The sequence below is a fragment of the Rhinolophus sinicus genome, linkage group LG05 (genome assembly GCF_036562045.2).
Source record: "Rhinolophus sinicus isolate RSC01 linkage group LG05, ASM3656204v1, whole genome shotgun sequence".
NCBI classification, from domain to species: domain Eukaryota; kingdom Metazoa; phylum Chordata; class Mammalia; order Chiroptera; family Rhinolophidae; genus Rhinolophus; species Rhinolophus sinicus.
Window position 1 is genome coordinate 86890530 of NC_133755.1, and position 25274 is coordinate 86915803.

The window sequence follows — 25274 nt, forward strand, 5'->3', positions numbered from 1 at the left end:
GGTGGACAGTACAGTCTATTGCTTTAGGAAAACACACAGCTCCGAACAGCAGCCTGTTTGACATTAATGAATCATGGCGATGGCAGTGACCTTGAGAAGTCGTCTATCTCATTCACTCTATACTTTTGCACAGCTCTGTGTCTAACAGACACCTCTGGGCAGAACGGGCCTGTCTGTCATGCGCTGGACAAGGTCCTGGGAAGGAGGGCCTACGGTCTCCGCTGGTCCTGGCCAGTGACCATCTGGTAATCCTGAGTGGGTTTAGCACCCATCACAGTCGTGCTGGCCTGCTTTTATTCATTGCTGCCTGATTGTTGGAACACTTTCAGAGTTTAAATTTCTCTGTCTGTTGGAGAAAAAACAAAGTTAAACTCTAACAAAATAAAAGGTCTCATCTGTGCACAATCCATGGAATGGTAAATTGTCCCAGGCGGACTGGATCGCCTTTCAGGAAACTAATACTGCTGAGATCCATTAAAGCAGTGGGGGGCTGCCAAGTGCTCACATCCGAGACTCATCAACTTGTGTTTTTGCTGACCACTCAGTCAGTCAGCAATAGCAATGCGATAAGTCCTGGATGATAAACGTGGTTGTGTTGCAGAGACACAGTGGATCACAGCAGAGAAGAAAAAATGTTTCAGATGAGAAAAATAAATGCCAGGAGCAAGGTCCTCTTAGATTAGATCAAGTCCTTTTAGATCCAAGAGAGTCTCATTTCCCATATGGAAACTGTGGAGGGGGGTGGAGGGATGTTTTAAAAATGTCCCATGCTAGGCTCTTAGCCTCAGATACTTGCAAGTCTGCAAAACACGTTGAGGGAAACTCTTGACTCTATGGCACGTTAAGGGCAGATTTCAGGCCTTGCTTAATGGAGTACAGACGTTTGTTACAATGAAATGCAGATCTGCTGTTAGTGTGAATTTATCGTGCTGCTATAGCATCTTTATTATTTCCTATAAAATACAATCTGATTTAAAAATAACCGGTCCTATGACACTTACAAGGTTGAATCTGATGGGATGTCCATTGCAGATGAATAGCCCTGTAAATAATTTGTGCCTTTTGTCACTCATATGTGGGTTCTCTTAAACATACAGTAATTAGCAGTAAGTTCTGGAGTAAACTAGAGAGTGAAAAGTACCAGAAAGTCATGTAGGTTAGTGAGTTCTATTGATTGTTTAAAATAATTCTATAGTAATGACTATGGGAAAGAAGCCAGTGTTTTTCCAAGTCTGATTAATAGCTGATTTAATTCATAAGCCTTAAAGCCCAAAGCAAAGATTCATTTGTTTTCAATTCTGTTTTATGTTTTTTGGAGCATTGAAGCCTGGCTAGTTTATTTAAATGAGGTACGTTTATGACTTTTAATATGCTTGCCCTCCCATTTACGCAGAAAGTGATATATTATATTCAAAGAGGCAGGATGAGAGCGTAGCACTGGCTATGAAACATCAGGAGGCAGCCTGGATTCCATAGCAGAGGTCGGGTCTCTCCTGACGCTGCCACAATCAAGTCCCTTACGTTTCAAGGAATAGAAATCTACTCAGACGGGCTGAAGCAAGCAGGGAAATTACAGTCAGGGTCCAGGGAGGCTGAGGGGTCCAAGGAAGATGTGGCCAGGCCTCAGTACAGATCAGCATAGAGAATAGCAAGTGGTCGCGAGCTGTAGTATTTCTGTCGTGCTCCCAGACGGCTGTGCAGCCTCCTGTCTCACCACCGCTTCTGCCTGCAGACAGACAGATGTGCTCTTCTTCCGTGAGGAGTATGTGGCCAACCATGGTGGCCCTCATTTTAGATGTATATGACTTCCCAATTCAAAAAATTGGGGCGGCGGGGTGCCTCAGGTGGTAGGACTGCTGTGCTCCCATCACCGGTTCGATTCCCACATGGGCCAGTGAGCTACGCCCTCTACAGCTAAGATTGTGAACAAGGGCTTGTGGGCGCCAGTTGCGGTGAGCAACTGAGGGCCTTAGCCCATTGGAGTACAATGCTCATTATACCAACATGGGCCAGGGAGCTGCCTCCAGGGGGCAGGGGGAAGGGGAAAAAATACTAACCAATTAGCTAGTACCCCGACTCCTAATTCCAAATTCCTGGAAATAGCATCCGATGGATGGGCCCCACGTGCTCAGGTAGCCCAAGAGCTGTGGCCAAGATCCGACACCAAGGGCGCCAGGGCCAAGCTCCAGTTTTGCCGGCCGTGTTTCTTGTCATTCCTCCCTTACCGATCGCTTGTCCCCTGTGAGTATTCCAGTATTACAGACGTTTAAAGAACAGTTACTTCCCAAGGTGCAGAGGGAAGAAAGACACTGAAGATGTTTCAGGCAGAGGAAGCGGCAGGAGCGTGAAGCTGCGCAGGGTGCCGGGCATCCAGTGCGGAGTGGGAAGGGCCTGCAGACGGGAGGAGGGCAAGGGATCTGGAGACGCTGTTAGGCATCTGTGGCTTTACCGTGAAGGTCATGTGTGTATCTGTCTGTTCCTCCTCCCCCAGGGAGTTGGTCATTGAAGGATTTTAGGCAAAAACTGACACTGACAGATTTTGCATTCTCAGGAGCTTACTTGGGTGGGATTTTGAAGAATTGGATTGGATGGAGAAGGACCAGAGTACGAGGCAGAGTCGTCATGTGAGTGCAAATCTCAGGTGGGAGATTCGGGCCTGCACTGGGGCCAGGAGGTGAAAGGGAGGGACACAGTTGAGAAATATGAAGGAGGAACAGTGGGCAGGACTTGTTGATCGAATAGCTGTGCAGTGAGGAGAGAAGATCAAAGGTAACACAAATTTCTGCTTGGGAAAAGGGAAGATAGGGTGCGTGACCTGAGTTGGAATCCAGAGCAGATTTGAGTAAACGACGATGAGTTCAAAATTGGACAATTAAGCTTGAAGTGTCTGTGGGACATCTAAATAGATATTTCTAGAACTCTAAGCATCTGAGTTTGAAACTTGGAGATCAGTGCTCAAGGTATGGATTGCAATTCAAGCCTGCTCAGGTGGTAGCTAGAGGGATGAGAATATATGCGATCACCCTGGGGTAGTGTGCAGCATGGGAAGCTCAGCCACGGTCCGTGGGTGGGCTTCAGAGGCTCTGCGTGCCCTGATTGTGTACAAAGTGTTGTGCGTATGTACTGTGGGGGAGGGCGGTGAGGAGAGGACACTTAGTTTTTATCAGATTCTCTAAGGGATCTCCAAATCGAAAACTGGCTGAGGAGCTTTGGCATAGAACTTGTATTCTGAAAGGGGGCAATGCCTTTCCCCAATGGGGCAAAAATTGGTTCTTAGGAAGCAAAAAATCTTATTTCTCTTATGTATAAAGTATAGATATACATACTTTAAACAGCTATACAGTATGTCCATGGTGTTAAATTTCATGGGGGCGGTTAGAAAGAAAATGTCTTAAAAGGCTCCTTAGGGAAGTGATGTGGGGAAAGGGTGCAAAACATTGGTGTGGAGTAAAAGGAGCAGTGGCTTCTTGTCTGTGTTCTCAGTATCTAAAAGCTGAGGACAAAAGAATCGATAGTTTTTATTGCCGGCAGCAATATTGCTGGACCACGGCTTTTCCTCCTTCCTGTTATCGCATCACCACCACCATCACCACCACACGTATCCACTATATTCCTTCTGAAAAGCTATAATACAGTGGGGTAAGTTTACTGAGGGTACAGGGAATAAAGGAAAATCATTGCATTTTTCAGGAGGGGGTCTTTTTGCCATGTCTGGTGTAACACTTTCAAGATGATGCACATAGTAACTATTACGAATATCTAGTTAGAAGCACATTTAGAAACCAGTCTTCCACAGTAATTGATATGTCTCCTTACCCTATCTGCTGACTGAGGAAGAAAGCACCATTTGTGGTCTGGGGTTGCTGGAAGCTTCTAAGAATTGTACTCCCTGGGCCTTTTCTCTCTCTCCTCTTTCATGGCTACTAATTTTCTCTGCTGAATATCTATCGAGCCCTCCTGAGTACATGCCACCAGATTTAAATATTGAGTAGCTTTACAGAATTCACAGAGGGCCTCGTACTCTCTTTGAGGCGCTTCTCTTCTCCCCCAAAAGTAAAAGCAGCAGTTTATTTCAGAGGCAAGTCCTTGCTGCAGTATAGTTGTCAGCAATCGTGCTCCGAGTCCCTTGTTCCCAAGAAAACCTAAGGCACCGTAAATATCAAGAGGCTGTCACTTCACTGTGTAATGTATTATGTATATGTCTAATCTTAATTCTTTTATAAGTTGCTTATGAAAAAAGATGGTCAAATTAACCAAATTTCACGAATCTTTCCATTCTTTTATTTTAATGTAAATTATTGGCCACCCTTGGGCCAGCGCTGAGAGCAGCAAGTTTTGGAAGGGGAAAGCAAGATCAGCAGGTTTCTGGCCACTGTGGTTCATTAAGTCAGGAATAGTTTATGTGCATTAACTCTTGTTCTAAAGTGTTCACGTTTTTAAACATATGTGGGTATGGGTTTTCATAGGGTAAGTGTCTGCTTTGTGCACTTCAAGAAAAACAGCCTGGCCCTTTGCACCTGTAATTCATCGTGAAGCCTTATTACTGACCATGGAGCTGTTAGCAGGCTCCACAGTCAGGACTCTGAGCATGCTCTGTGTGTCCTTACCTTACCTAAGCAGGACCAAATGCAGCAGCGCCGCAACAGCAGCGGTAGGGGACACGGGAAGCACCTGAGCATACGTCATTAGAAGGAATGATCATTCTTCTTTCTTTTCCTAGTGAATGCTCATAGAGAGGAAAGGTGTTTTGTTTTTTTTTTTTTCATTCTTCCAAAAAGACACTATAAGGTAGCTCACCATTACATTTATCATTGTTTTCCACTTTCTTTCGTGGGATCAGTCATAATTCTGTGCCTGAAACTATTTAGGAGCATTTCAGTATTTAGCAACTTCCAAAATATTTGATTTTAAACACATCTTTGGTTTTAATTCATAAACCAACAGTCCTGTTTGTGAAGGAAAGGCCAGGCCTGTTTTATATGTGCTCCGTGCTTCTGCCCTGTAATGAAGTGTACAGCATATACGTGCTTTGGATGACGTGCTTTGGAGACAACTTTCCTTTTCAGACTCTGCTTTTCATGTCAGCTGACTGGCACCCGCAGTGCTGGGGGATGGAGTGGTTCCTCGCTGACTCCAGATAGCTGTCAGAATTCATCTGTAGACGGGAAAAGATTTTCCTTGAAAAGAAGCTCGAGGAAACTGCCGAGCAATGCTTGCATTCCATTCTAAGGATGCACTTCCTGCCACGATGGAGGCAAAGGAAGGGGACACTTATTTTGCAAATCAAAATTGTGAGCCTCTTTTCTTGACAAGTGAAAATCAGGTTCGGTGGGTTTTTTAAGAAAATATGTAACTTGTAAATTCTTTACATTTTGATAAAGCAAGCCTATTTACTTACAAAGCAGGTCGTATTCTCCTTTTCATTCTGAAGAAGTGAAGCTGGCATTTTCTCACCCTTAACCACCAAAGAACCAGATGAGAGCCAAAATTCAACGTAATCTCTTCCTTTTGAGTGAGAGGTATCCAGTCAAAACAGAAACAGCAAAATCTCTGTTTTCTGTTGTTTCTTCTGACCTTGTTTCAGGAAACCAGCAGTTGTCTAATTTGTGAGCAGTCTTTCCTTCCAGTTGTTAAAAGCAGAAATTAGTTTTTAATAATGTATCTATAAATTATTCATTAAGGAGCACACACACATGTTACTTATAGATTGACTTGTCCTTGAGGGAGTGTATTATCAGTTGTAGCAGTCGCTCCTCTTGCTGGTATGGGTACAGTGTGTCCGATTTTTATAGCATGATTATAAGTGTGTCAGATGTTTTACTTCCTGTTTTAGTTCAGTTCTCAGAGCTATGCAGATTAGGCCCCAGGTCTATGGCCAGGGTCTTATGGACAAATGCAAATTTAAGTTAAAAAAAAATAAATGAAAAGGACGACATAAACTACAATTCAACAGCTGTTGCCATTCTGTGCTAGCAAAGCATAGAACATAATGGAATGTACTGAAACAAAGCCTTGATGTTCAGCCTGATTCAAAGCATAGCTCTTCTCAGTTTGTGAGCAAGCTAAACACTACGATTGTGCCTCCGTTTACTCATCTCTAAAATGGGGTTAGTGCGGGTGTCTACCTCATAAGTTATGGGGAGTTGGTGAGATAAAATGGGGAAAGTGCTTAGTTTAGTGCCTGGTGTAGACTCAGCGCTCAATAAATGTTAACTGCTTTTTTTTCTTGCCATAATTACAATGTTAGCATTATAAGCCACTCGACATTAGCCTGGATGTGGTAAGTGTTACAGTTCAGCACAGTCCTGAAAACACCTTTGGAGGCTGGATTCTCAGTCCCCTCAAATACTTCGGCATTTCTGTTGTCACAGGATTCAGTTTTCCTAGGGCTTGATTCATTTACACAAAACTGGTACCTTACTGCATGATTTTGAGGGATCTCTGGGAGAAGTCTTAGAACAGAGAGAATCCATCACCTCTCACGAGCTACGGGACCTTGCCGTATTCATCAACCTAGTTGGCTTAGTTCTTCTCCAGCCTATGATATGCCAATAGTTTCATTTTATCCTGTTAGAAGAGCTAACGAAAGAGTAAGGATAAAAGATTTACTCTAAGTTACCTGAGTTTGGTAGCAGAACCAGACACAAAACCATTTTGACTGCTATTTGTGGATATGGTTTATAACACAAAGGCCTTCCACTGCAAAGATAACATATGTGCCCTATTAGCTGCCAAGGTCAGCCAAGGAATATTGCAAAGGTTTTATCTCATGGATCAAATTGCTTAAATGTTAGTTCTAAACATTTCATCATAAATATTTAAAGCAAATAACCAATTGCCACTAAATCATAAAGCACAACTCTTGTTAGTCTGAAATCATGTGCATGGAAAATTACACATCACTTTAATGTATTTTCTGTCTGCTTTGGTGTCCATATAAAAATAACAAACCAGAGATGCATGATGACATCATCGTCACTGAACCAAAGAAGGAAGAAAAGGAAATCATTTTGTGAGCTGAAGATTTTGTGAGCCAGGGATTTAAACTGTTCCCTTTCAGGTCTTCAGTGCTTAATATTTTTAAGAGGGAGTTCCCGTGTGTAGAGTCAGCTGAAAGATCAAGGACAGCTAACACTCATTCCTGCAAAATGAGTCCAAAATTTAAACACAGTGTCCTCCAAGTGTCCCTTGGCACCAATGAATGTGACTTTTTTTTGTGATGCTACATTAGGTTCTCTAGTTCATCCTTATAAGCTCCATTGCATTTTCTCTAATGTTGTGTCCAGTTTTAAATGATTTGAGTGATGGGCCCTCCATCTTTTACCTGACCAGCATAACCCCAGAGTGCCAGGATTCACAAGGCCTCATTCCCTGTCGCAGCCATGCTGCGGCAGACCAGAGAAAGGAGTGGCTGAGCTCACAAGGTTTTAATTACTGCCTAATAGGCTATAGCAACCTGAGCATTTTATTAAGAGGGCATTTGCAATTAGCATTTTAGTTCAGAAGATGCTTTCACACTACAGCAAAAATCCTGCTGAGAGAATCTCTGATATGCAACCTAACGTCACCATTTTCTTAATTTCTTCCCATTGCTTGTAGTAATATACCCCTCAAGCCATTTTATAGTCTTCTCTTTGTGCTTCCTGATTACATAAATAACTTTAGCTCCTCCTTTTCTGTTTTTCCCAGTTATATTTGCCCAGAGTATTTGTAATAAGTTCAATCCTGCAAATAGAATTAGAGTGCCTTACATGCAGAGCTTTCAGAGTTAGAGTAACTTGTTAAAGTAAAGTAGATATTGATGAATCCCAGAGAAGCAGCAATATGTACCTTCTCATAGCAATAATCAAGATAGTTGTGATTTTTTTTTTTTTAATTTTACCTTCATCTTCTTCTCTTAAATCATTCAGTTTTGTCATTTCCGGGCCACTCTTTGCTATTACTGACACTCCCATGAGTGAAAGACAGATTTCAATATCATCATCTTTCTAGAGAGGAATTTTTATCTCTCCTCTGTGATGATATTTGAGCAACTTGCCATCATACCACGGTTATTTAATGCTATTGTACTTGTAAGCAATTCTCCAACCTGCTGACGGGTGTCACTTAGAAACCTTACTGGTGTTTTTCCTTTCTTCTGCTATGCCATCAAATCCAGCCACCCCATTCCTGCAGCTGTGCCTTGTCTCACCAGTATATGGCTACCTGATAGAAAGAAGTTTTGGAAAATGAAATACTGTCTAATTGAGACTTATATATATACACTGAGACATAAGCATCCCATTTCATACTGTGTATGACACCACTGGAATTCTTTGCCCTTTGCTCTTTGGGAGTAATTTATACTCCTCTAAGAAGTAATTTCATATAAGTACCATTTGTTTTGATGAATTTTAACAATCTTTAAAAATTCCATTTTCTTAAATGCAGTTTTTAAGGTTATCTTTTGTTTATCCACTTTCCTTCATTTAGCAAACATCTGAGGATATTCAGGGCACCTACTGGACGCTGTACTGGGTGCTTTGAAAAGGGAAATGAACAAGGAAAAATCTGTTTTCAAAAGATCAGAGTTCAGGAGAGGAAGCCCAGAAGTGCACACACCTATCGTACAGTGTAAGAGACCCTAGACTAGAAGTGATGAGGGAGAAATGAATGCTTCTGGTGGTGTCTCAGTACTCATGGGAGGTTACATAGAGTATGTGCCACTGGAGCTGGGCTTTACGGGGGCGTAAGGGCTCACTGAGGGAGGAAGGAGAGAAAGGTGCGCCGGGAGCAGAAACGCGTGAAGAAGGCATAGACTCCGAAGTACACCGCGGAGTGATCCGTGATTCAAACATAGGGCGCTGCATTACAGGTAGCTGGTACTGGAGCCAGGAAAACACGTGCAGGTGCGCTGCAAACGCGAAGCAGCAGTCCACTCATCCAGAGGAGCGTCATCCCCAAAGTAATTAATCTTCGCTTCTGAAATGTGTGTTTTCATTGCTGTATGACTATAGGTGTTTATTGTGAGTTAGACTAATGGTTCCCACCCATAGCTGTGCATTAGAATCGCTGCCTCATTCCAATTAAATTAGAATCTCTAAGGATGGGGTCCATATTTTTTTAAGCTCCCCAGGTGATGGTCAGGAGCAGCGAGGGTTGAGAACTACTGACCCCAACCTCCCTCAACACTTGAACAGGTTAGGGGAGGCACCCAAGGAGATACGACTCATTGAAACTGAAAAGGGGTACGTTTAAGTCAAAATCCATTCCACCCTTAGACTGGTGGGAAGCAGCAACCCCTGCCCCTCCCCACAGCTCGCTCCCCTGCAACACTGACACGCGCTCGCTCACGTCACGTCCACTTGCTAATGGTCGCGGGCTGGCCATCATCGGTTGTTCTTTTCCTAGCCACGCCCTGTGCTTCTGACCTTACTCCCGCTCCAGCCCAGCCCAGCCCAGCCTGCAGCCCCACCGCACTGCCCAGCCTCCCTAGCATTCTGGTACCGCACGTGCCAGTTCTTCTCCCGGGGCTTTCCCTCCGCACACATTTTCTCCTGGCATCACCCCCTCATCGTTCAGTACCCAGAGATCACATGTGGGAGGCCCCTCTGATCTTCCCAGTCTGGATCAGATGCCATTCCTTTGTGCTACCGTGCTATTTTTGGGTAGAATTTGTATAACATTTATTAATACATATTGCAATTACCTGTCCGCATTAAAACAATGAGCCTTTTAGGAATTCCCTTTTTCATATTTGTTTCCATTATAGTACCTAACAGTACTCAACATATAGTAATTCCTTGATAAAAAATTGCTAAATTAGTGATGTGAAATACATTGATTTAACATTTTTGAGTGCCTACAATATGCTAGCTACCAATTACTGAGCACTTAGTATGTGCCTGGTTAAGTCCTGACTGCCTAACCACAAGTCTTATGTAACTCGTCAAAGTTAGGTAATGCTACTTTCCCCTTTACAGGTGAGGAAAATTGAGGCTGTGAGAAGTTAAGTGAATAAACCAAAACTGAATTGCTCTTTCTGGTATCTTTCTCAAATCACTCAAGAGATTAAGTGTATGTCACACTTAATTTGACCTGGAGGGACTTTTGTCATTTAGCTGTAAACTTTCTAAGCATTAGCATATTATCTTCCAGTTACATTTATTTTACAAATCGGCAGCATTGTCAGTTGTCTGTGGTGTTTGTCCAAGGTCTTTTTTCAAAAGATGGGATCTTGTGTGGTTTAACTAGTAATTTCTTTTTGTTAAAATATTTATACTTTTGCTAGCCCTTCAGTAAAAATAGAGGACCAGCAGTTCATCTTATTTTGGGATTAAGAGAAACCAAATGATTAAAATCAACAGATAGTACTACAACCATCAATTCCCAAGCCCCTCTCCCCACTGAAGAACCTCTTGAGCTAATAGTTTGAACACACTCCTCAGGAAACCTGCTCATACACAGAACAGTCGGCTACTTGGACTGTCCCCGGCTACTTGGACTGTCCCCGTTCTTTCCTTCCTCTTCCTCCTCCTTGCAAATAAGTAGCAAAATGCCTAATAATGACTAGGGCCAGGAGGAAGGGAGAGCAGAGAAGGAAGCCCGAGCAACCCACACACTCCGTTAGCAGCCTCTGAGTTCAGCATTTTCAAGTTACTGAGGGACGCCCTGTTTCTCCAGGCACCGAGGCGAGCGTGTTCCGTTTCTGCCATGATCACTTTGATTCAGCTGTGTGGGCCAGAAGGCTTGTGCTTCTGACGGGCTCCAGACAGGAAGCGGAAAGAATGACACAGTTCCCTTTCCCACCGAGAGGCAGGCCCGGGATGGCCTTTTCATGCCCCTGTCTGTTAGACTGTGCCTGATAGAGGCTGAAGAGCATTTGTGTGGCAGGATCGGCCCTGGAAGATAAGGAAGGTGCTGAGCAGAATATGAATGCAGCCCCACTTCGCTTAAGACCCGGAAGGGGAGATAACTGTTGGTGGCATAGGGTGACCATTTATCCGGGTTTGCCTGAGGCTGAGCAGTTTCCTGGGCCTGGAGATTTTCGTTACTAAAACCAGCACATTCCCAGGCAAACCTGGATGGTTGCTCATCCTGTATGCTTACCTTTCCTTGGCTTACCAAAAAATTCACAATCAGGTGGAAGTCATTTCCTATTGTCTGTAAATTCTGTCTGACTCACTGAGTAAAAACAAAGAAACATGAGAATTTCCTTGGACTCCCTGGAATAAGCAGTAAAATTGAATGGATCCTTGTTGAAAGCTTTCTTCCTACTCCACCTGCATCTTGCCCTCCACGTGTCTGATTTAGAACCCTGGGCGCCCTGCTCCCCGTGCCTAGGAGGTTATCTCTTTGTTCTCCACCCCCCCCCCTTCACTGCTGCTGCAGTAACTCCAAACAGGATGTGCAGTGTGTACTTTCTCCAACTCTGGCCCTTGCTTCCCAGGGCTCTGCTGGTTGCAGCTGGCGGAGCGGGGCATTAGGAAGCCTCCAGACGCCCCACAGCTGAATCTGTCAGGTCCCCTGCAACAGCTGTTATCTGAACCCCCTGGGTCGCCCCCAACAGCAGCACAGGAAGGAGCCCTGCAAATGGCAGGAAGCACACCAGACAGCCCGTGTCTGCTCCAGAGTCTAGATCACCCATCTGCATGTGCGGCATGGTGATTGTTCTGGAGAGGGTGGGAAAGGGAGGCGATGGTGGTTTTCCAGTTGTCAAGGTAAACAGCAGCCAGTGCTGTCTGTGCAGCTGTTTCAATGTGAGGGTGAGCTGAATTACTTTATTTTTACTCAGTGGGAACTAACACACACACACATCCCTTTCTTTTAGAGAGAGGGAGATTGGTTAACAAATCACTGAATGATTTGAATCTTTCTGTAGAATGGTGACAATTTTTGGAATTGTCTGAACACACCCTGTTTGGACATTTAATTAGAGAAAAACTAGTTCAGAAGATGAAATAGCTAAATAATCTGAAACAACCATTTGAAGATATGATAGAAGGATGGGACAAGGAGGAGGATGGAAGAGCAGCAAGGAGGCGAAAATGTTATTTCAAGGCAAGAGGGAATAAAGACGTGTAGTCCTCAGGCAGAAGGCAGGGAAGGAAATGAGGGGGAATGGTTCTTAGCTCCTGTATTATTGTCCTAAGTACAATTTTAGAGGTTGTGCCCTTGTGACCATAGCAGTTTGCAAGACCCAAGGTCTCAGACTCAGTAAGTAAGTCCAGAAAAGATGCTTGATTGAGCCTTTATCCTTGTAGGAATAACCACAGGGGTGGAATACTCTTGTGAAAAATAGTTAAGCTTTCAGGTAATGACGGCAGAATGAACGTGTGATTCTCGCGCCCTTCAGAACAAAACCCCACTAAAATGACAGTAAAGGGATTTGTTTTAGGATTAACCTACAAGGATAAAGAAAATGGGGAGATGAGGTTAAAAAAAAAAAAAAAAAACATGGAAGAGGAAGCTGTAAAACAGGTAAACAAGTGGTAAGTGATTTAACAGGCTCAATTAATCTGAATCCTAAACCACCGAATCCTCAAAGGCTTAGGATTTGGAGGCACCAGGCACCTTTGAAGCTGCGGTGCATGAAGTGGTAGCAAAAGACTAAAGTGAGGAAGATTGGTTAACTATGTGTTTATGGAACAGTGAGAGCTCCAGATTCTCTCCCCCACATCACAGAGCTTTGACTGCTTCTGTGCCAGTCTGATGGAAAACTGGAAATTTATTCCTCCCCCAGCTTTATTGACATATAACATTGTGTAAATTTAACATGATGACGTGTAACATGATGATATGATCCACTTATATATCGTGAAGTGATTACCACAACAGGGTTAGTTAGCACCTCCATCACCTTACACAGTACCTTTTTGTGTGTGTGTGGTAAGAACAATTAAGATCTACTTTCTTAGCAACTTTCAAGTGTCTAACACAGCTTTGTTAACTAAAGTTACCATGTTCCATATGAGATCCCCAGAACTTATTCAGCTTATAACTTCCTTCCCTGTCTTCAAAAGTTTGTACTTGTTAACCAACATCTCCCCATTTTTCCCAGCCCCTAGCTCCAGGCAACCACCTTTCTAATGTGTTTCTAATGAGTAATGCTTTTATAGATTCCACATATAAGTGAGGTAATAAAATATTTGTCTTTGTAGGACACTGGAAATTTATTCTTTGATAAAAGTAAAAAGAGGGGCTCTAAACTAGGAAAGACACCATGCACAGTTGATAAAAGTTGTACTATAGGAAGATTAAATGGTCATATGCTGAGACCCCAACTTTCAGTAACACCTTACCCCCCAACCATCCTCCCCACACACACAGACAAATAGCCATGCTCTGTTTCGCCACTTAATTTCTAGAACTCTAGTAGTCAGGCCCATAACTTCCATGCAAAGGATTAGAACCATCTTCCTGGGCAATCTGACCAGCCCAAGATGGAAGAGCTAAAAAATCTGAAAGTGAAGTTTTCCTGAGAGTTGACCCATTTCTGTAACTATATTTTCAGAATTTCCTATTGTATGTCTAGGTTCCTTCCTGGAAACCTTCTTGACAACCAGACATCTGAAGAAACTAATATAAACAAACAGGAAAAAAAATAAATTATGTAGGGAGATGAAAACTAAAAAAATAATAATTGCTACCTTCAGAGAGATTAAATATGGCAATCTTAGACCAAGAAGATGATGCCATAAAAAAAGGAACATTTGGAGAATAAGGAGTACAGTTGAAGATTTAGAATATTAAAGCAGAAATGAAAAACTCAGATGATAAAGTTGAGGAACTTTCCCAGAAAGTAGAACAAAATGACAAAAATGGCAAATAGGGAAAGTATAAAAATGCAAATGAAGATGAGAATGTTCAATCCATCTAAGAGTTTCATAAAGAGAGATTAGACAAACTCCAGGGGACGAAGTCCATAACAATAATTCAGAAAATTTACCCAAACTGAAGTACATGGGTTTCGAGATTGCAGGGGCTTTCTGAGTGCCCAACTTAGTGGAGAAAATAGACCCACACCAAGGTACATTATCATGAAACTTCAGAATACTAGGGATGTTGAGAAAATCTACATGCTTCCAGAGTAGGACATGTTTTTTAAAGAGGGGAAGGAGGAGAAGGAGGGGGGGGAGAAGAAGAAGAAGGAGGAGGGAGAAATCGGGTCTCATAATGACTACTCAGCAGCAAAACTAGAAGCTTTACAGGCTGTAGAATAAGACCCTCAAAGTTCTGAAGAATAACAACTTACAACTTAAAATTCTATACTCAGCTAAACTACCAATCAAATATGGAAGTAGACTAAAGATATGTTAAGACATGCAAAGCCTTAAAATTTTCACCTTCCAGATACCATTGGGAAAAGCTATTGGGAGATGCTGTCCAGCAAAATGAGAGAGTAGACCAAGAAAGAAGGCAACATGAGATACAGGATAGGGGCAATTAATCAGGGAGGAGAGAGATGAAAGGAATCCCTAGAATAATGGTAAATATAGATCCCAGGATGACAGCTTGCATAAGATTTAGAGGACAGCCAGACTGGATTGAAACCAGCCAAAAGACTTTTTCAAGAAACTTCTAGAAATACCTGATATGTCAGAATCTTTTGAGAGGAGCTTTAGTTCAACTAAGGGAGAGTTGGGAGAGAGGAGGTGAATTCGTGCTAAGTGTATACAAAATTAAGCAAAACAAAAAATCAAGACTATTTTTTAACTCTAGAAGGAAAAAAAAATTGTGCAGGAAAGGAAAGTACTCCATATATTAGTTGTGAATAATGTTTACATAATCATAATGGAAACATTGAATATTGATTCAACCAAAGTTACAGTACAGTCTAAATGGGGGGGGGTACATGTGTATGTGGAGAGGGGAGAGCTAAATACTTGTGTTACATGATAGTAGATTGTTAGAGAAAGCCTCAAACTGAAAAATCAACACATAGCATTAAAAACATGATAATTAGAGCTGAGATAAATCCTAAAACAATCCACTAACACAGGTAGTAATGGTAGCCTCTGGGGAGGGGAGGAAATGGAGTGTAGAGGATATGTTTTATAATAAATCTTATAGGCTATGTGTATGTAAACCTTTATTTTTAAAATATAAAAGAAGGAAAAGAAATAGCTAAGCTAGTTTTGTTTTAATGAGGAGTCCAACACCACTGTGGTAGCAGTGACTATTAGTAATATAATAGAATCTTCTTGTTTATTAAAAAATAAATCTTCGGGGAGGCCCGATGGCTCAGTTGGTTAGAGCATGAGTTCTCAACAACAAGGTTGCCGGTTCAATTCCCACATGGGATGGTGGGCTGCGCCCCCTGCAACTAAGATTGAAAACGGCAATTGGCCTTGGAGCTGAGCTGCGCCCTCTACAACTAGATTGAAGGACAACGTCTTGGAGCTGATGGGCCCTGGAGAAGCACGCTGTTCCCCAGCATTCCCCAGTAAAAAAATAAATAAAATAAAAAGAAAATAGATCTTCTCTTACAAAGTACTCATTTTACTTTATGTGCATTCATCTCATAACTCTTTCTTTCCTTGAATTTCTGAAACAAGTGTAAGGACTGACATTTGCTTTCTGATCACTGGCGTAGCAGTAATGCTGTACCAATAAAATCTAGGTCGCGTTGGGTTGAACTCTTAAGAAGCTTTGGGGAGGGGGAAAAAAAAGTCCTTGCTGAACTATTCCATCTCCCAACCTGTTCAGTAATCCAGCAGAAATATGGATTGGGGACAGGCTTCAAAATTGAACTTCAACAGTATATATACCGTGTTTCCCTGAAAATAAGACCGGGTCTTATATTAAGTCTTGCTCCAAAAGACGTATTGAGGCTTATGTTCAGGGGATGTCATCCTGAAAAATCATGCTAGGGCTTATTTTCTGGTTAGGTCTTATTTTTGGGGAAACACATGTAGGACTCCTAACCCAAAAGGTGTGATAATGGGGAAGTGTGTTTTAACATGGTTGGGGAGACTGGTATGGGTTTGAAAGCGCCCTGTGTCTGCTCAGCTCCTGGTATAAGCTTTGGTGCTCAGTTTTTTGCAGACCTCCAAATACGCCACTTGGAGCATCTTGCTATTAGGTTGGTGCAAAAGTAATTGCGGTTTTAACACACCGAGAGACTTTAGCAGCAAAATCTTTCATACCAGTAGTGCTGAAATTAGTAATCCTTCATGCAATTTGGAAATTGGAGTACAGGCTTCTGCAGTGACATCAGTTATGTGCTTCCAGCTTTAATAATCCCTGAGATAGTACATTATACATATCCATACCAGTTTGGGCACCCAGGACAAAAATACCTCTCTCTCCGTCTCCCCCTTTCTCTCTTTCTGTTATTGTTTGCATTTCCTGTGCTGTTGGTGGTGAGCATTCTTCTCAAGTTTTTTGTAGGATTATTTTTATTTACGTTGACTACTCTGCCTCTGGTTGGTTGCTTTGTACATAGTTATACTGATGCTTCAATTATGTGCTAAGTAAATCTCTAGATCTTTTTCTGGTCCATTCTCTAGGTACAGGTCCAGAATTTCCCAAAGGGCAAAGAAGAGTCCCTGAAATTTCCCGTGAACATCGAAGCTGTGTCGGACTTTTCATGGGCTGGGCTTGTTTTCCCCAAATACATTTTAGTTAGTTCTTTGCGGATTGCTTGCAACACAGGTTTCTTTACATCGTGTGTAAAGAATGCAGAGGCTTTGAGGGACGTTTTTCTGTGGACCTTTGAAATCTCCAGCCTGATTGTCTGCGTGTGGGAGGCATGGGGTTCCATGAAAGGAAATGATGAATGTAAAGCCTAGCACGTGGGATGGGTTCAGAAGTTGGTAGCATTTCTTGTCATTCCAGTGCTAGTTTCTCAGGGGTCTGGAATGAAGATTTGTGATTTCCTTACTCCCTATGCTCTCTGTATTATTACTCTCTTGACTTTGGTGCTCAGTTTTCACTTCCGTTTTTCCGACTGTCTTGGGCAATTCCTATCCTATTTCTCAGTGTGTCAAATGTTTACATTCTTAGAAGGATTCTTAGATTTTTCTTGGGGGAGAGGCAAATTCTCCTTGTTTGCCTCTCTTCCTTCTCTATTTAATCTTCTACTCAGAGGGAAAAAAGGTTGGGGGGAGGCTCCTCCAGCCCTTTAACTTTGAAGTTACCATAAATGGCATATATCCACCATGGTCTTAGGTTTAAAAAGAAAGAGAAACTTTCCTTACCCACAGTGGTCCTAAAGCAGGCTTGCTACAGGTCATAGTCGCCAAATGAATTCTTACAGATTCATAGGGAAACTAGCAAATTTAATTTTCTGCTGCTTTTTCTCTAGTGCACAATTCCATTACACTCATTTGTCTACATTCGTGGAAATGCACAGCCTGTTGGATAAACTGAAAAAGATTATGCAGCCATTTTAAAGATAAAACTAGTGAAATTCTCTCCTCCAGTCCCAGCATCTCGGGCTAGGGGCAAAGTTAATGAAAAAATGCAAATGTTGAACTTTTGGTAATTTAGTTCCATTTCTTAAAATATACTTTGTGTTGGTTTCAAATGTTTTATTGAGCAATAAAATCGGTTAACAGTATTCCCACATGGGGATTTGTTCACATTAGCACATAACAGAGATAGAAGAAGGGATTGGTTTATTCATGTTCATGTGCTCCCTCTCCCTCTCCCTCTCCCTCCTCTACCCCACCTTTATCTCCCCATCTTTCTCCCTCCTCCCCACCCTCCTCTCATTCATTTTATATCCTCCACTTCCCATTTTGTCTCTCTATAATCCCTTGAAAATTACAATCCGAAAAAAAAAGCAAAGATAAAAAGAAAAGTAAACTATGAAATAAATAAAACATTTCTTTCCATGAAATCCAAATCAGTTCCTCTTTGCGGATCCTCAGAAGCCTAATTAGATTTTTGCCTATATCCTGCTAAATATCACAGGTATCCTGTGTCCACATCTCAGACTCATTAACACTGTTCCCAAGTTCTCAGGCAGAACTAGGTGGGCCTTCCCATTTGACCCTTCTTTTACTCCTGCAGGGAGAAGTTTTGTAACTGTTTATCCTTCCAATTTAGCAAGTTGGTCTGTAAAGTTCTGTGCTAAATAGATCACCTATCACCCAATGGATAATTATTTGATTTTTTAATGTGTTGTCTCCTGACCTGAAATGTAAATTTCACAGGGAAAAGATTTTATCCTCATTGTTCAATCCCATGTCCCAGTACCCAGCAGCTGGCACTCAGTAAATACTCAGTGAATATTTGTTAGATGATTCAGCGATCATTTGTGTGTGGGGGGGTGGTGGGGAGTATTTCTCTTTTAACCGTGTTTTTTTGTTTTGGTCCTTGAAACAAGAGTAGTTCACAGGGAGGACGTTTAAAGTTCATGTTGCTAAGTTTGGTGTTTTAAGGTTAGGCTACCATGTGTAAACAGACAAGAAGCTCCTGTGTTTGCCCTGCTCACCGCTACCAGTGGTGTTTTCGTCTTCTCTTCTAAACTGCACTATAAACTTCTCTTAGATGAAGCTTTTATGTCCTGTCTTTCGAGTCCATTCCTCACGGTGCTTAGCACAACTTCTCATTCCTTGTAGGTGTTTATTAAATCTTGATTAAAAGCAGATTTACCCAATATATTGATTGGTAAATGTGCAAGCAGGGATTTAAGTCAATTAAATAAATTTTAATTTATTTAAATGATATAAATAGTATATCACTTTCACATGGTTTACTTGTATGTAAATATTATAATTACGTTATTTTGTGGTATTAATTCCAAATATAATTTCATAAGTTGAAGGCATATTGTTATGGCAGGTTTTAGATTCTTCCTATTTGGGTGTGGGGAAAAAAAGCCTACTGTTCAAAATTCATTTATTTCCCCCAAATAAAAAACAGCTCTTTAATATTTATCTCTTCAGTTGGAATGCCTATCTATTGTGGTAGCCCCGGGTTATGATGTATTAGTAATTATTTACCCTTCTTCTCCCTTCTGCATACCTGATTCTCCATCGCATCAGTTTTCTCTGAAAAACAAGGTGACTTGTTCCCTCAGATTGAATAGTGGAGGTGGTGGAACAGAGCTGCTCCCTCTGCAGGGCTGACGGTCAGTCAGCATCGGGAGTGCTCTCTGAGACGGCAGCCTCTGCCCAGGCTAACTGGACCCAGTGTTTAACCTTTCAATAATTCTTCCTCTCCCAAGTAAGCAAATGCTGCTGGGAACCTTTGCTGAAGTCAGGAGAGGAGAATCTATAGCTCCACACATCAGCCAGAGGGAAGGTTTTCCAAGAGTAACAAATCTTTTCTGTTGCAACATGCTTTTTCTAGAAGCCTTTTGTCATTCTGGCAGTAAACTGTTTTCCATTTGCTGCCTTAGCGACAAGACCTGAAGTCACTTCCCCCTCCAGTCTGTGGTTTGAATATAAGAGCACTAACATTGTATCTAGAATGAGAAAAAAATATCATGCTGGGAAACCCACAGACATGACTGCTTATTGGGTTAGAGAATTATTTATATACATTCCTAGTATCTCCTTGAAAAGAAAGGTCAAGTAGGAAATCGTGGGAATGGTGAAGCCGCTCCCCACGTGGTCACAAGTCCCTAGTAAATGCTAGAGTTAGAGTTTTTGTTAGTAGGTGACTACACCTGGCTGCAGTAAACAGTTTTACTCCTTAGAGTTCTCTCTGCCTCAGAGGAAGAACCAAAATGTTAAGATTCCCTTCTGGTGCACCAGTCTTAGGCTAACTCTGGTCTTCTCAAGTCTTTGTTTAACCCAAGGTTACGAAGATCACTTTGAGAATAAAACTTTGTTCACCAAAGAACAGAATTCTGATGGATTCTGGCTGTAGTTGATCCCTTGTGAGCTCATTTAAATATTTCGTACTGAATTCCATTTTATCTTGAACAGAAGTTAGTAGGTGATCATATAACCAGAGGCAAAGGTTAAGGATTAATTATAACCACAAGGAGGCTTGTGCATCACCAGAACTAAAGGTTTAAAGTGGGAGTGTGCAAGTTGCTGTTTTTCTCTATTTTCTTTAGTATGTTAAAGATGTAATGTATGTGATTTCAAAATTAACTTGGATAGCATCCTGACAAGAAATGATGGCAAGATATGTTAAGAATAGGAATTTGTACCTTCCTAGAACAGGCAGGGGATCCAATGAAATCTCCAACGCAAAATTGTCACAGTATTATGATATCTCTCTGTTGGGAAATACTGTTTTTCTGAAACTTCCAGGGTTTGCACAAAAAAGAAAGGCTTGTGGGTTTGGGCAGCTGGACCAACATGAGCAAAAGATTCTTCAGTCGCCTCCTCATGATGCGTAGCTGAGTTAGGTCAAGAATGTTTTACATAGGCTTTTCTAAAGATTCAGGGCTTAAAGCAAGAAATACCATAGAGCCAGGTAATTTGCAACTTGGAATGTAGCTTTTTACTATAACACGTTACATACTTATGTCATTTAAATATCCTGTAAGTGTTGTGTTATTGACCTCATTTTATAGAGAAGACTAAGTTTCAAAAAGTTTTAAAGCATTTTTTCCCCCCAGTAACACCGCTAAGTGGTGGGGATGGGCTACGAACCTGGTCAGTTAGACTAACGCGCGTGCTTAGAACTCTCTAGTGCCTTTCAATTTTAGCTGTTCTGGAGATTTTAAGTTTCGTTTTATTAAAGAGGACAGAATCTCTTTTCACCCACAACATTATGGCTCCTAGAAACTTCTGCATTGAGACATCCTGTTCTGAACTACGTTCTGGATCCAGACTTTGCCAGTAACTGGAAGACAACTTACATAGTGAAGGGAGGAGAATGTCGGAAACAGACTGGTACACTGGGGCTCGCTCGTGTGGACAGCATCGTCCTCACCAGAAATGGCCAATCTGTTGCTTATCTGCCTTCCTCAGCACTGTTTAAGTTTTAATTATCTTCCAGCTGTTTGAGCTGCTGTTGAGGACCTCAGAGAGAACAAAGGATTGCTGTTACATTTTCAGCAGTGCCCCTCTCTGAACACTGATGAAGTCACTAGCTGTAGAGTCTGACTGTACATTGGAGAGATGATGGTGAAAGGAAAAAAGTTAACCTTAAATTTTGCCTTTTATTCAAAATCTTTTGCAATAGAAAAAATGTATCTTCCTCTGTTTAAGTGTTACGACCCAGAGCAAGTTTCTTTTTTTTTTCTTTTTTTAAGTAAAAAAAGAATAACTTCTCTTCTTCCTTGGGGAGGCTCTGTCGTGAGCCCCATTGAGGAAATCTGCTCGTGCTCAAGGATGCTATCTGCGCTGCCTCGCCTCCCTCTGGGCATGGCTCACGCCAGCTCAGGGCTCTGCTTCCTCTGAGCCTCGCAGGGTCTCTAAGTTCTCCGTGCACAGCTGCAGGCTGCCCTCCCAATCTCGAGGTGGGGGTGAGGTGAGGCCTGTCTGCTAATTCTAGCCAAGGTCTCTCATAAAGGGCAGTCCTATGCTCTACAGCTCCTTGCTGGAGAAAAGGAGCATGGCTTCATTCTGGTGGTTTTGTTACCATTTTTTAAAATATGTATTTGAATAGGGACTTTATGCCATTTTTGTAAATTATGCTATAATTTTATGGAGACGTAGCAAGTATTGTAGAACTAGTATAATTAAACTTGTTATGAGCATTACATATAAGAAGTGTGATACACAGTGGTGAAATGCTAATTTGACCTCAGATTATGCAGCAGAGATAACATTATCTTCACTTACACAGAACTTTTTATCTGGAGGCATCTCTCAGTGCCTTTCCAACCTTATATATTGTCTTGTTTGTTATCACAAACACCATCATTAAGGCTGTAAAATGTATTCCAGTACAGTTTTTTTTATTTTCAGTTTCTTCTGGTTGGAGGACGAGGGAGGGGAAGGTTGCGTATTTTCTCCCATTCCTGACATCTGCACCAGGGTGAAACTTGGAAATGACTATCATCGAAACTTGGAGATCCTGGTTCCATGTAATGTTTTTAAAAGAAAGAAAGGGAGGGAGGGAACATCCCTGTACCCCTTAGATCAGCGGACTGTTACCCTCAAGAGCCGCCAATGGGGAAAGGCTCTATTCATCACTTCTTGGCTCTTCTGCCTTGAACAGAATTAGGAGAGCTGCCCCTCCTTTGCTGGAGACGCAACGACGTAGGGAACAGGAGAGTGATCTGATCAAATTCCACCAAACCACATTCCCTCCAAGGCTGCAGACCACAGCACTCAGGCTGTCGTGACCATGAGTGGTTGAAAATGCTGTGCTGTTGGAGTTCCTGTGGGTTTAAGGAGATGGACAAAATTAGATGCAGGCCAGCGTGCCAGGCTTAACACACCCCTTCCCTTCCAGAACGCCCAGAGTGTCACCACCAACAGTGAAGAGCAACACAATCTGTTCTACTCAGACCATTTAGAATTTATTTTAAATGAAGCCCACCTAGCCACCCAAAGCCAGTAAAATCAGCACCTTCTGTCTGCCTGAGGGCTCACGAGAGCAGATCAGGGCCAACTTCCTGCTTCACCAGTGGGCTCTGGTGATGCACCACTTGCCGTGACTCTCCACCCGGGAGAACCATAGCTCCTTGCAGTGGGTGTGGGCATACTGAACAGCCAGTCCAGGAGATGGCAGTTAGATTGGTTATGGAGATGAGTGATCCGCTCGTGTCAGGCAGCAGATGGCTCAATGAGGTGCGCAGGGAATGCTGTGAGATTCAGGCTTGAAGAAACAGGAGGGAAAATAGCCCAGGATATAAAAACCCCACATACAGTCTCCTTAATGTGAATTTTTTAAATCGGCATTTACATTATACAGTTAACTTGGAGTGATGAGAAATGTAAGGAAATTACCGAATTAGTGAACAGCGATTAACTCAGAAGTAAAATTGTATCATCTAAGTCGAAGGTTGTTTTACGCAGCAGAGAGAGGATATTGCTAAGCCCTTGCTCAGTCTTTCATCTCCTAATTGAAATCTGTTCGTGTAATATGCCCCATCCTGCAGACCGCATAGCTCATAATTTGGGAGTGTTATCAGTTAATCTAGTTATTTTTCCTTGTCATTCCTTTGAATTCCAGTAAGACGGTGTGTGGCACATTCTCCGTGGATTTGTGTGATACTCAGAAGGATGAGTTTGTCTGTTCATTAACCTGTGAACTGTCAGTCCCTTTGGAGAGTGAAAGGAGCAAGTCACTGCAAGGTTAATGCTTGTTTGTTGGAGGTGAAGCCTCCAGGGAAACACACAGGGGAAACAGGCCAAGATGCTCAAGACCTGCCCCGTGAAACTGCACTGTGTGCAGTGCCAGGTCCGTGTGGCCAGGAGGGAGGCTGAGCGCAGGCTGGGTCACGTCTGCAGAGCACTTCCTCTGGTCAGGAGAAGGCAGCCCAGCAGTCAGGTGGGGAGCTGGGGTAAGTGTCTAGGGTTAACTTTGTAGCAAGGATTTGGGAGTAATACTAAAATACAAGAAACTGTGAGTGGTTTCCAGTAGTGTCTGTGGGTTTTTCTTTTGAACAAGAAAGCAATATTGATTTCATGCATTTGTCTCCAATGGATGAAAGCTCTCACTGAGTTGGAAAACATTAGATTCTGCGTGTGTTTGTGCACCTGTGCGCACGCACATTCCTAACCGAGGCAAACAGAGAGGCTGTTTGTTATTCTCCAGCATAAGTGTCTCATGGACATATAATTGTACTGGCACTCAGGGGTTGAGCTGAACAGTACCTGGTGTGATTTTCCAGGTAAATCAAACCTAAGTTCAATTTAATTCTCTGGAAAGGGCTTTCTCCCTCATTTTGCTATAATTCTTCCAGGCTCAGTTGGAGGTAGCCCTAAGGAGCAGGTACAGGGTCTGAAATCAAGTTCAAAGTCTCCTTTACCTCATGCCCTGGTACACTGTATTTACGTAATGTATTTTAATTCTGTTATTTGGGGTTGGTTGTGATGGAAGCGCATTTTCAACAAATTTTCTTTTCTTTTTTAACCCTAGGTATATTCGAATAGTTGGGACTCATAACACAGTGAACAAGATTTTTCACATTGTGGCTTTTGAATGTATGTTTACAAACAAAACCTTCACTCTCGAGAAGGGCCTGATAGGTAAGTATTACAATTACATGTTGTACATATACTTAGATAGTTTGTCTTCAGATATTTTGTTATTCCATTAATTCATCATAACTCACTTCACCTCTTAATCATCTTTGACTAAGAAGTTCGGTTGATTTGATTGCCTTATGGCTGAGTGGCATAGGGGAGGGCTTATATTTTTAGAAGTAGTCAAATACTAATTTCAGTTAAAAGAATATAAATATTTTACTAGCAGTTAAGAATTGAAAATGTTCCAGGGATTCATTCAGATTTGCTGTGTGGGGGTTGCTTGTGGTAGTTAGGCAAAGCCCTCCACACCAAAGCTTTGTATTGAATGGTAGGTAAGATCAGGGAGGACATCTGTGTAATATTGATCCAATGCTCATATTTTCCAAGGCTATGCAGCTATTTGGGGCTTTGATTTGGTAGGAATGGTGTATTCAGCTGTGAAAATATCTTTTCATGGACACGTCTGTCCATATTTGCCCTGTTTAGCCAAGTTTACCTCAAGAAAATGCCTGCATATAATTTAAATAAGACTGAATTGTGAAAGTCAAGTTACCTTGTGGGAAATACTGCCCGACTGCTCTTTCAAAAGGGTATTTTCAATTTTGGCTTAGTTGTTTGGTTGCTTTCTGTTGTGTTTTATTTTTGTTTCAGGTTTAGATACTGTTTAGTGTGGCATTGGGTACAGTCCATCCCAGGGCTTGACATTCTAGGTATCATGAGTGGCTTTTCCATCCAGAGTGATTGTCCCTTTTTCCTTTTTTTCCATGCCTGTCATAGGTTTTTGCTCACCTCTTGCAAAGATCATAGTTTGACTAATTAGATCCTTGAATCTGTTCCTTTACTGTAGCTCCTTTGAAAAGGCACTTCTTTATGTTCAGTTGGGGGTTATGAGAAGCCCCTGCCTTGGTGGACCTAAAATAGAAGCCTTTGTCTTTACAAAGGAACTCATTTTTCTTCTCCTTCTCAAGTCGTCTCCACGCTGGGGCACATACCATATTGGCAGGTGTCCTAAAAACATGGTGATGACTAGAATGGGAAAGATGAGTGCAACTTGCAAATGTTTTCTAATTCTTTGGCCATACGTCTACATTTTTATAACACCAGCTGTGCCCTAAATATAATCCTTTACTGAGGGAAATTTAGAAGAGTAATATTAATAAAATAGTGGGAGTAGAAATTATTTCAACACACAGAGAATTTTTAGAGCTCAACTAAAATAAATAATTTGATTTTAACTTA

At 42.0% G+C, this 25274-nt stretch overlaps 1 protein-coding gene across 1 annotated transcript in view; it reads left to right on the forward strand.

Annotated features, from left to right (window-relative positions):
* The window catches only part of BTBD9 (BTB domain containing 9), a 389548-nt gene that overhangs the window by 221786 nt on the left and 142488 nt on the right, over positions 1 to 25274 (forward strand). Inside the window, exon 7 of the mRNA XM_074332880.1 lies at positions 23926 to 24035. Coding sequence (XP_074188981.1) covers positions 23926 to 24035 — 110 coding nt within the window. The remainder of the gene's footprint in view (positions 1 to 23925; positions 24036 to 25274) is intronic.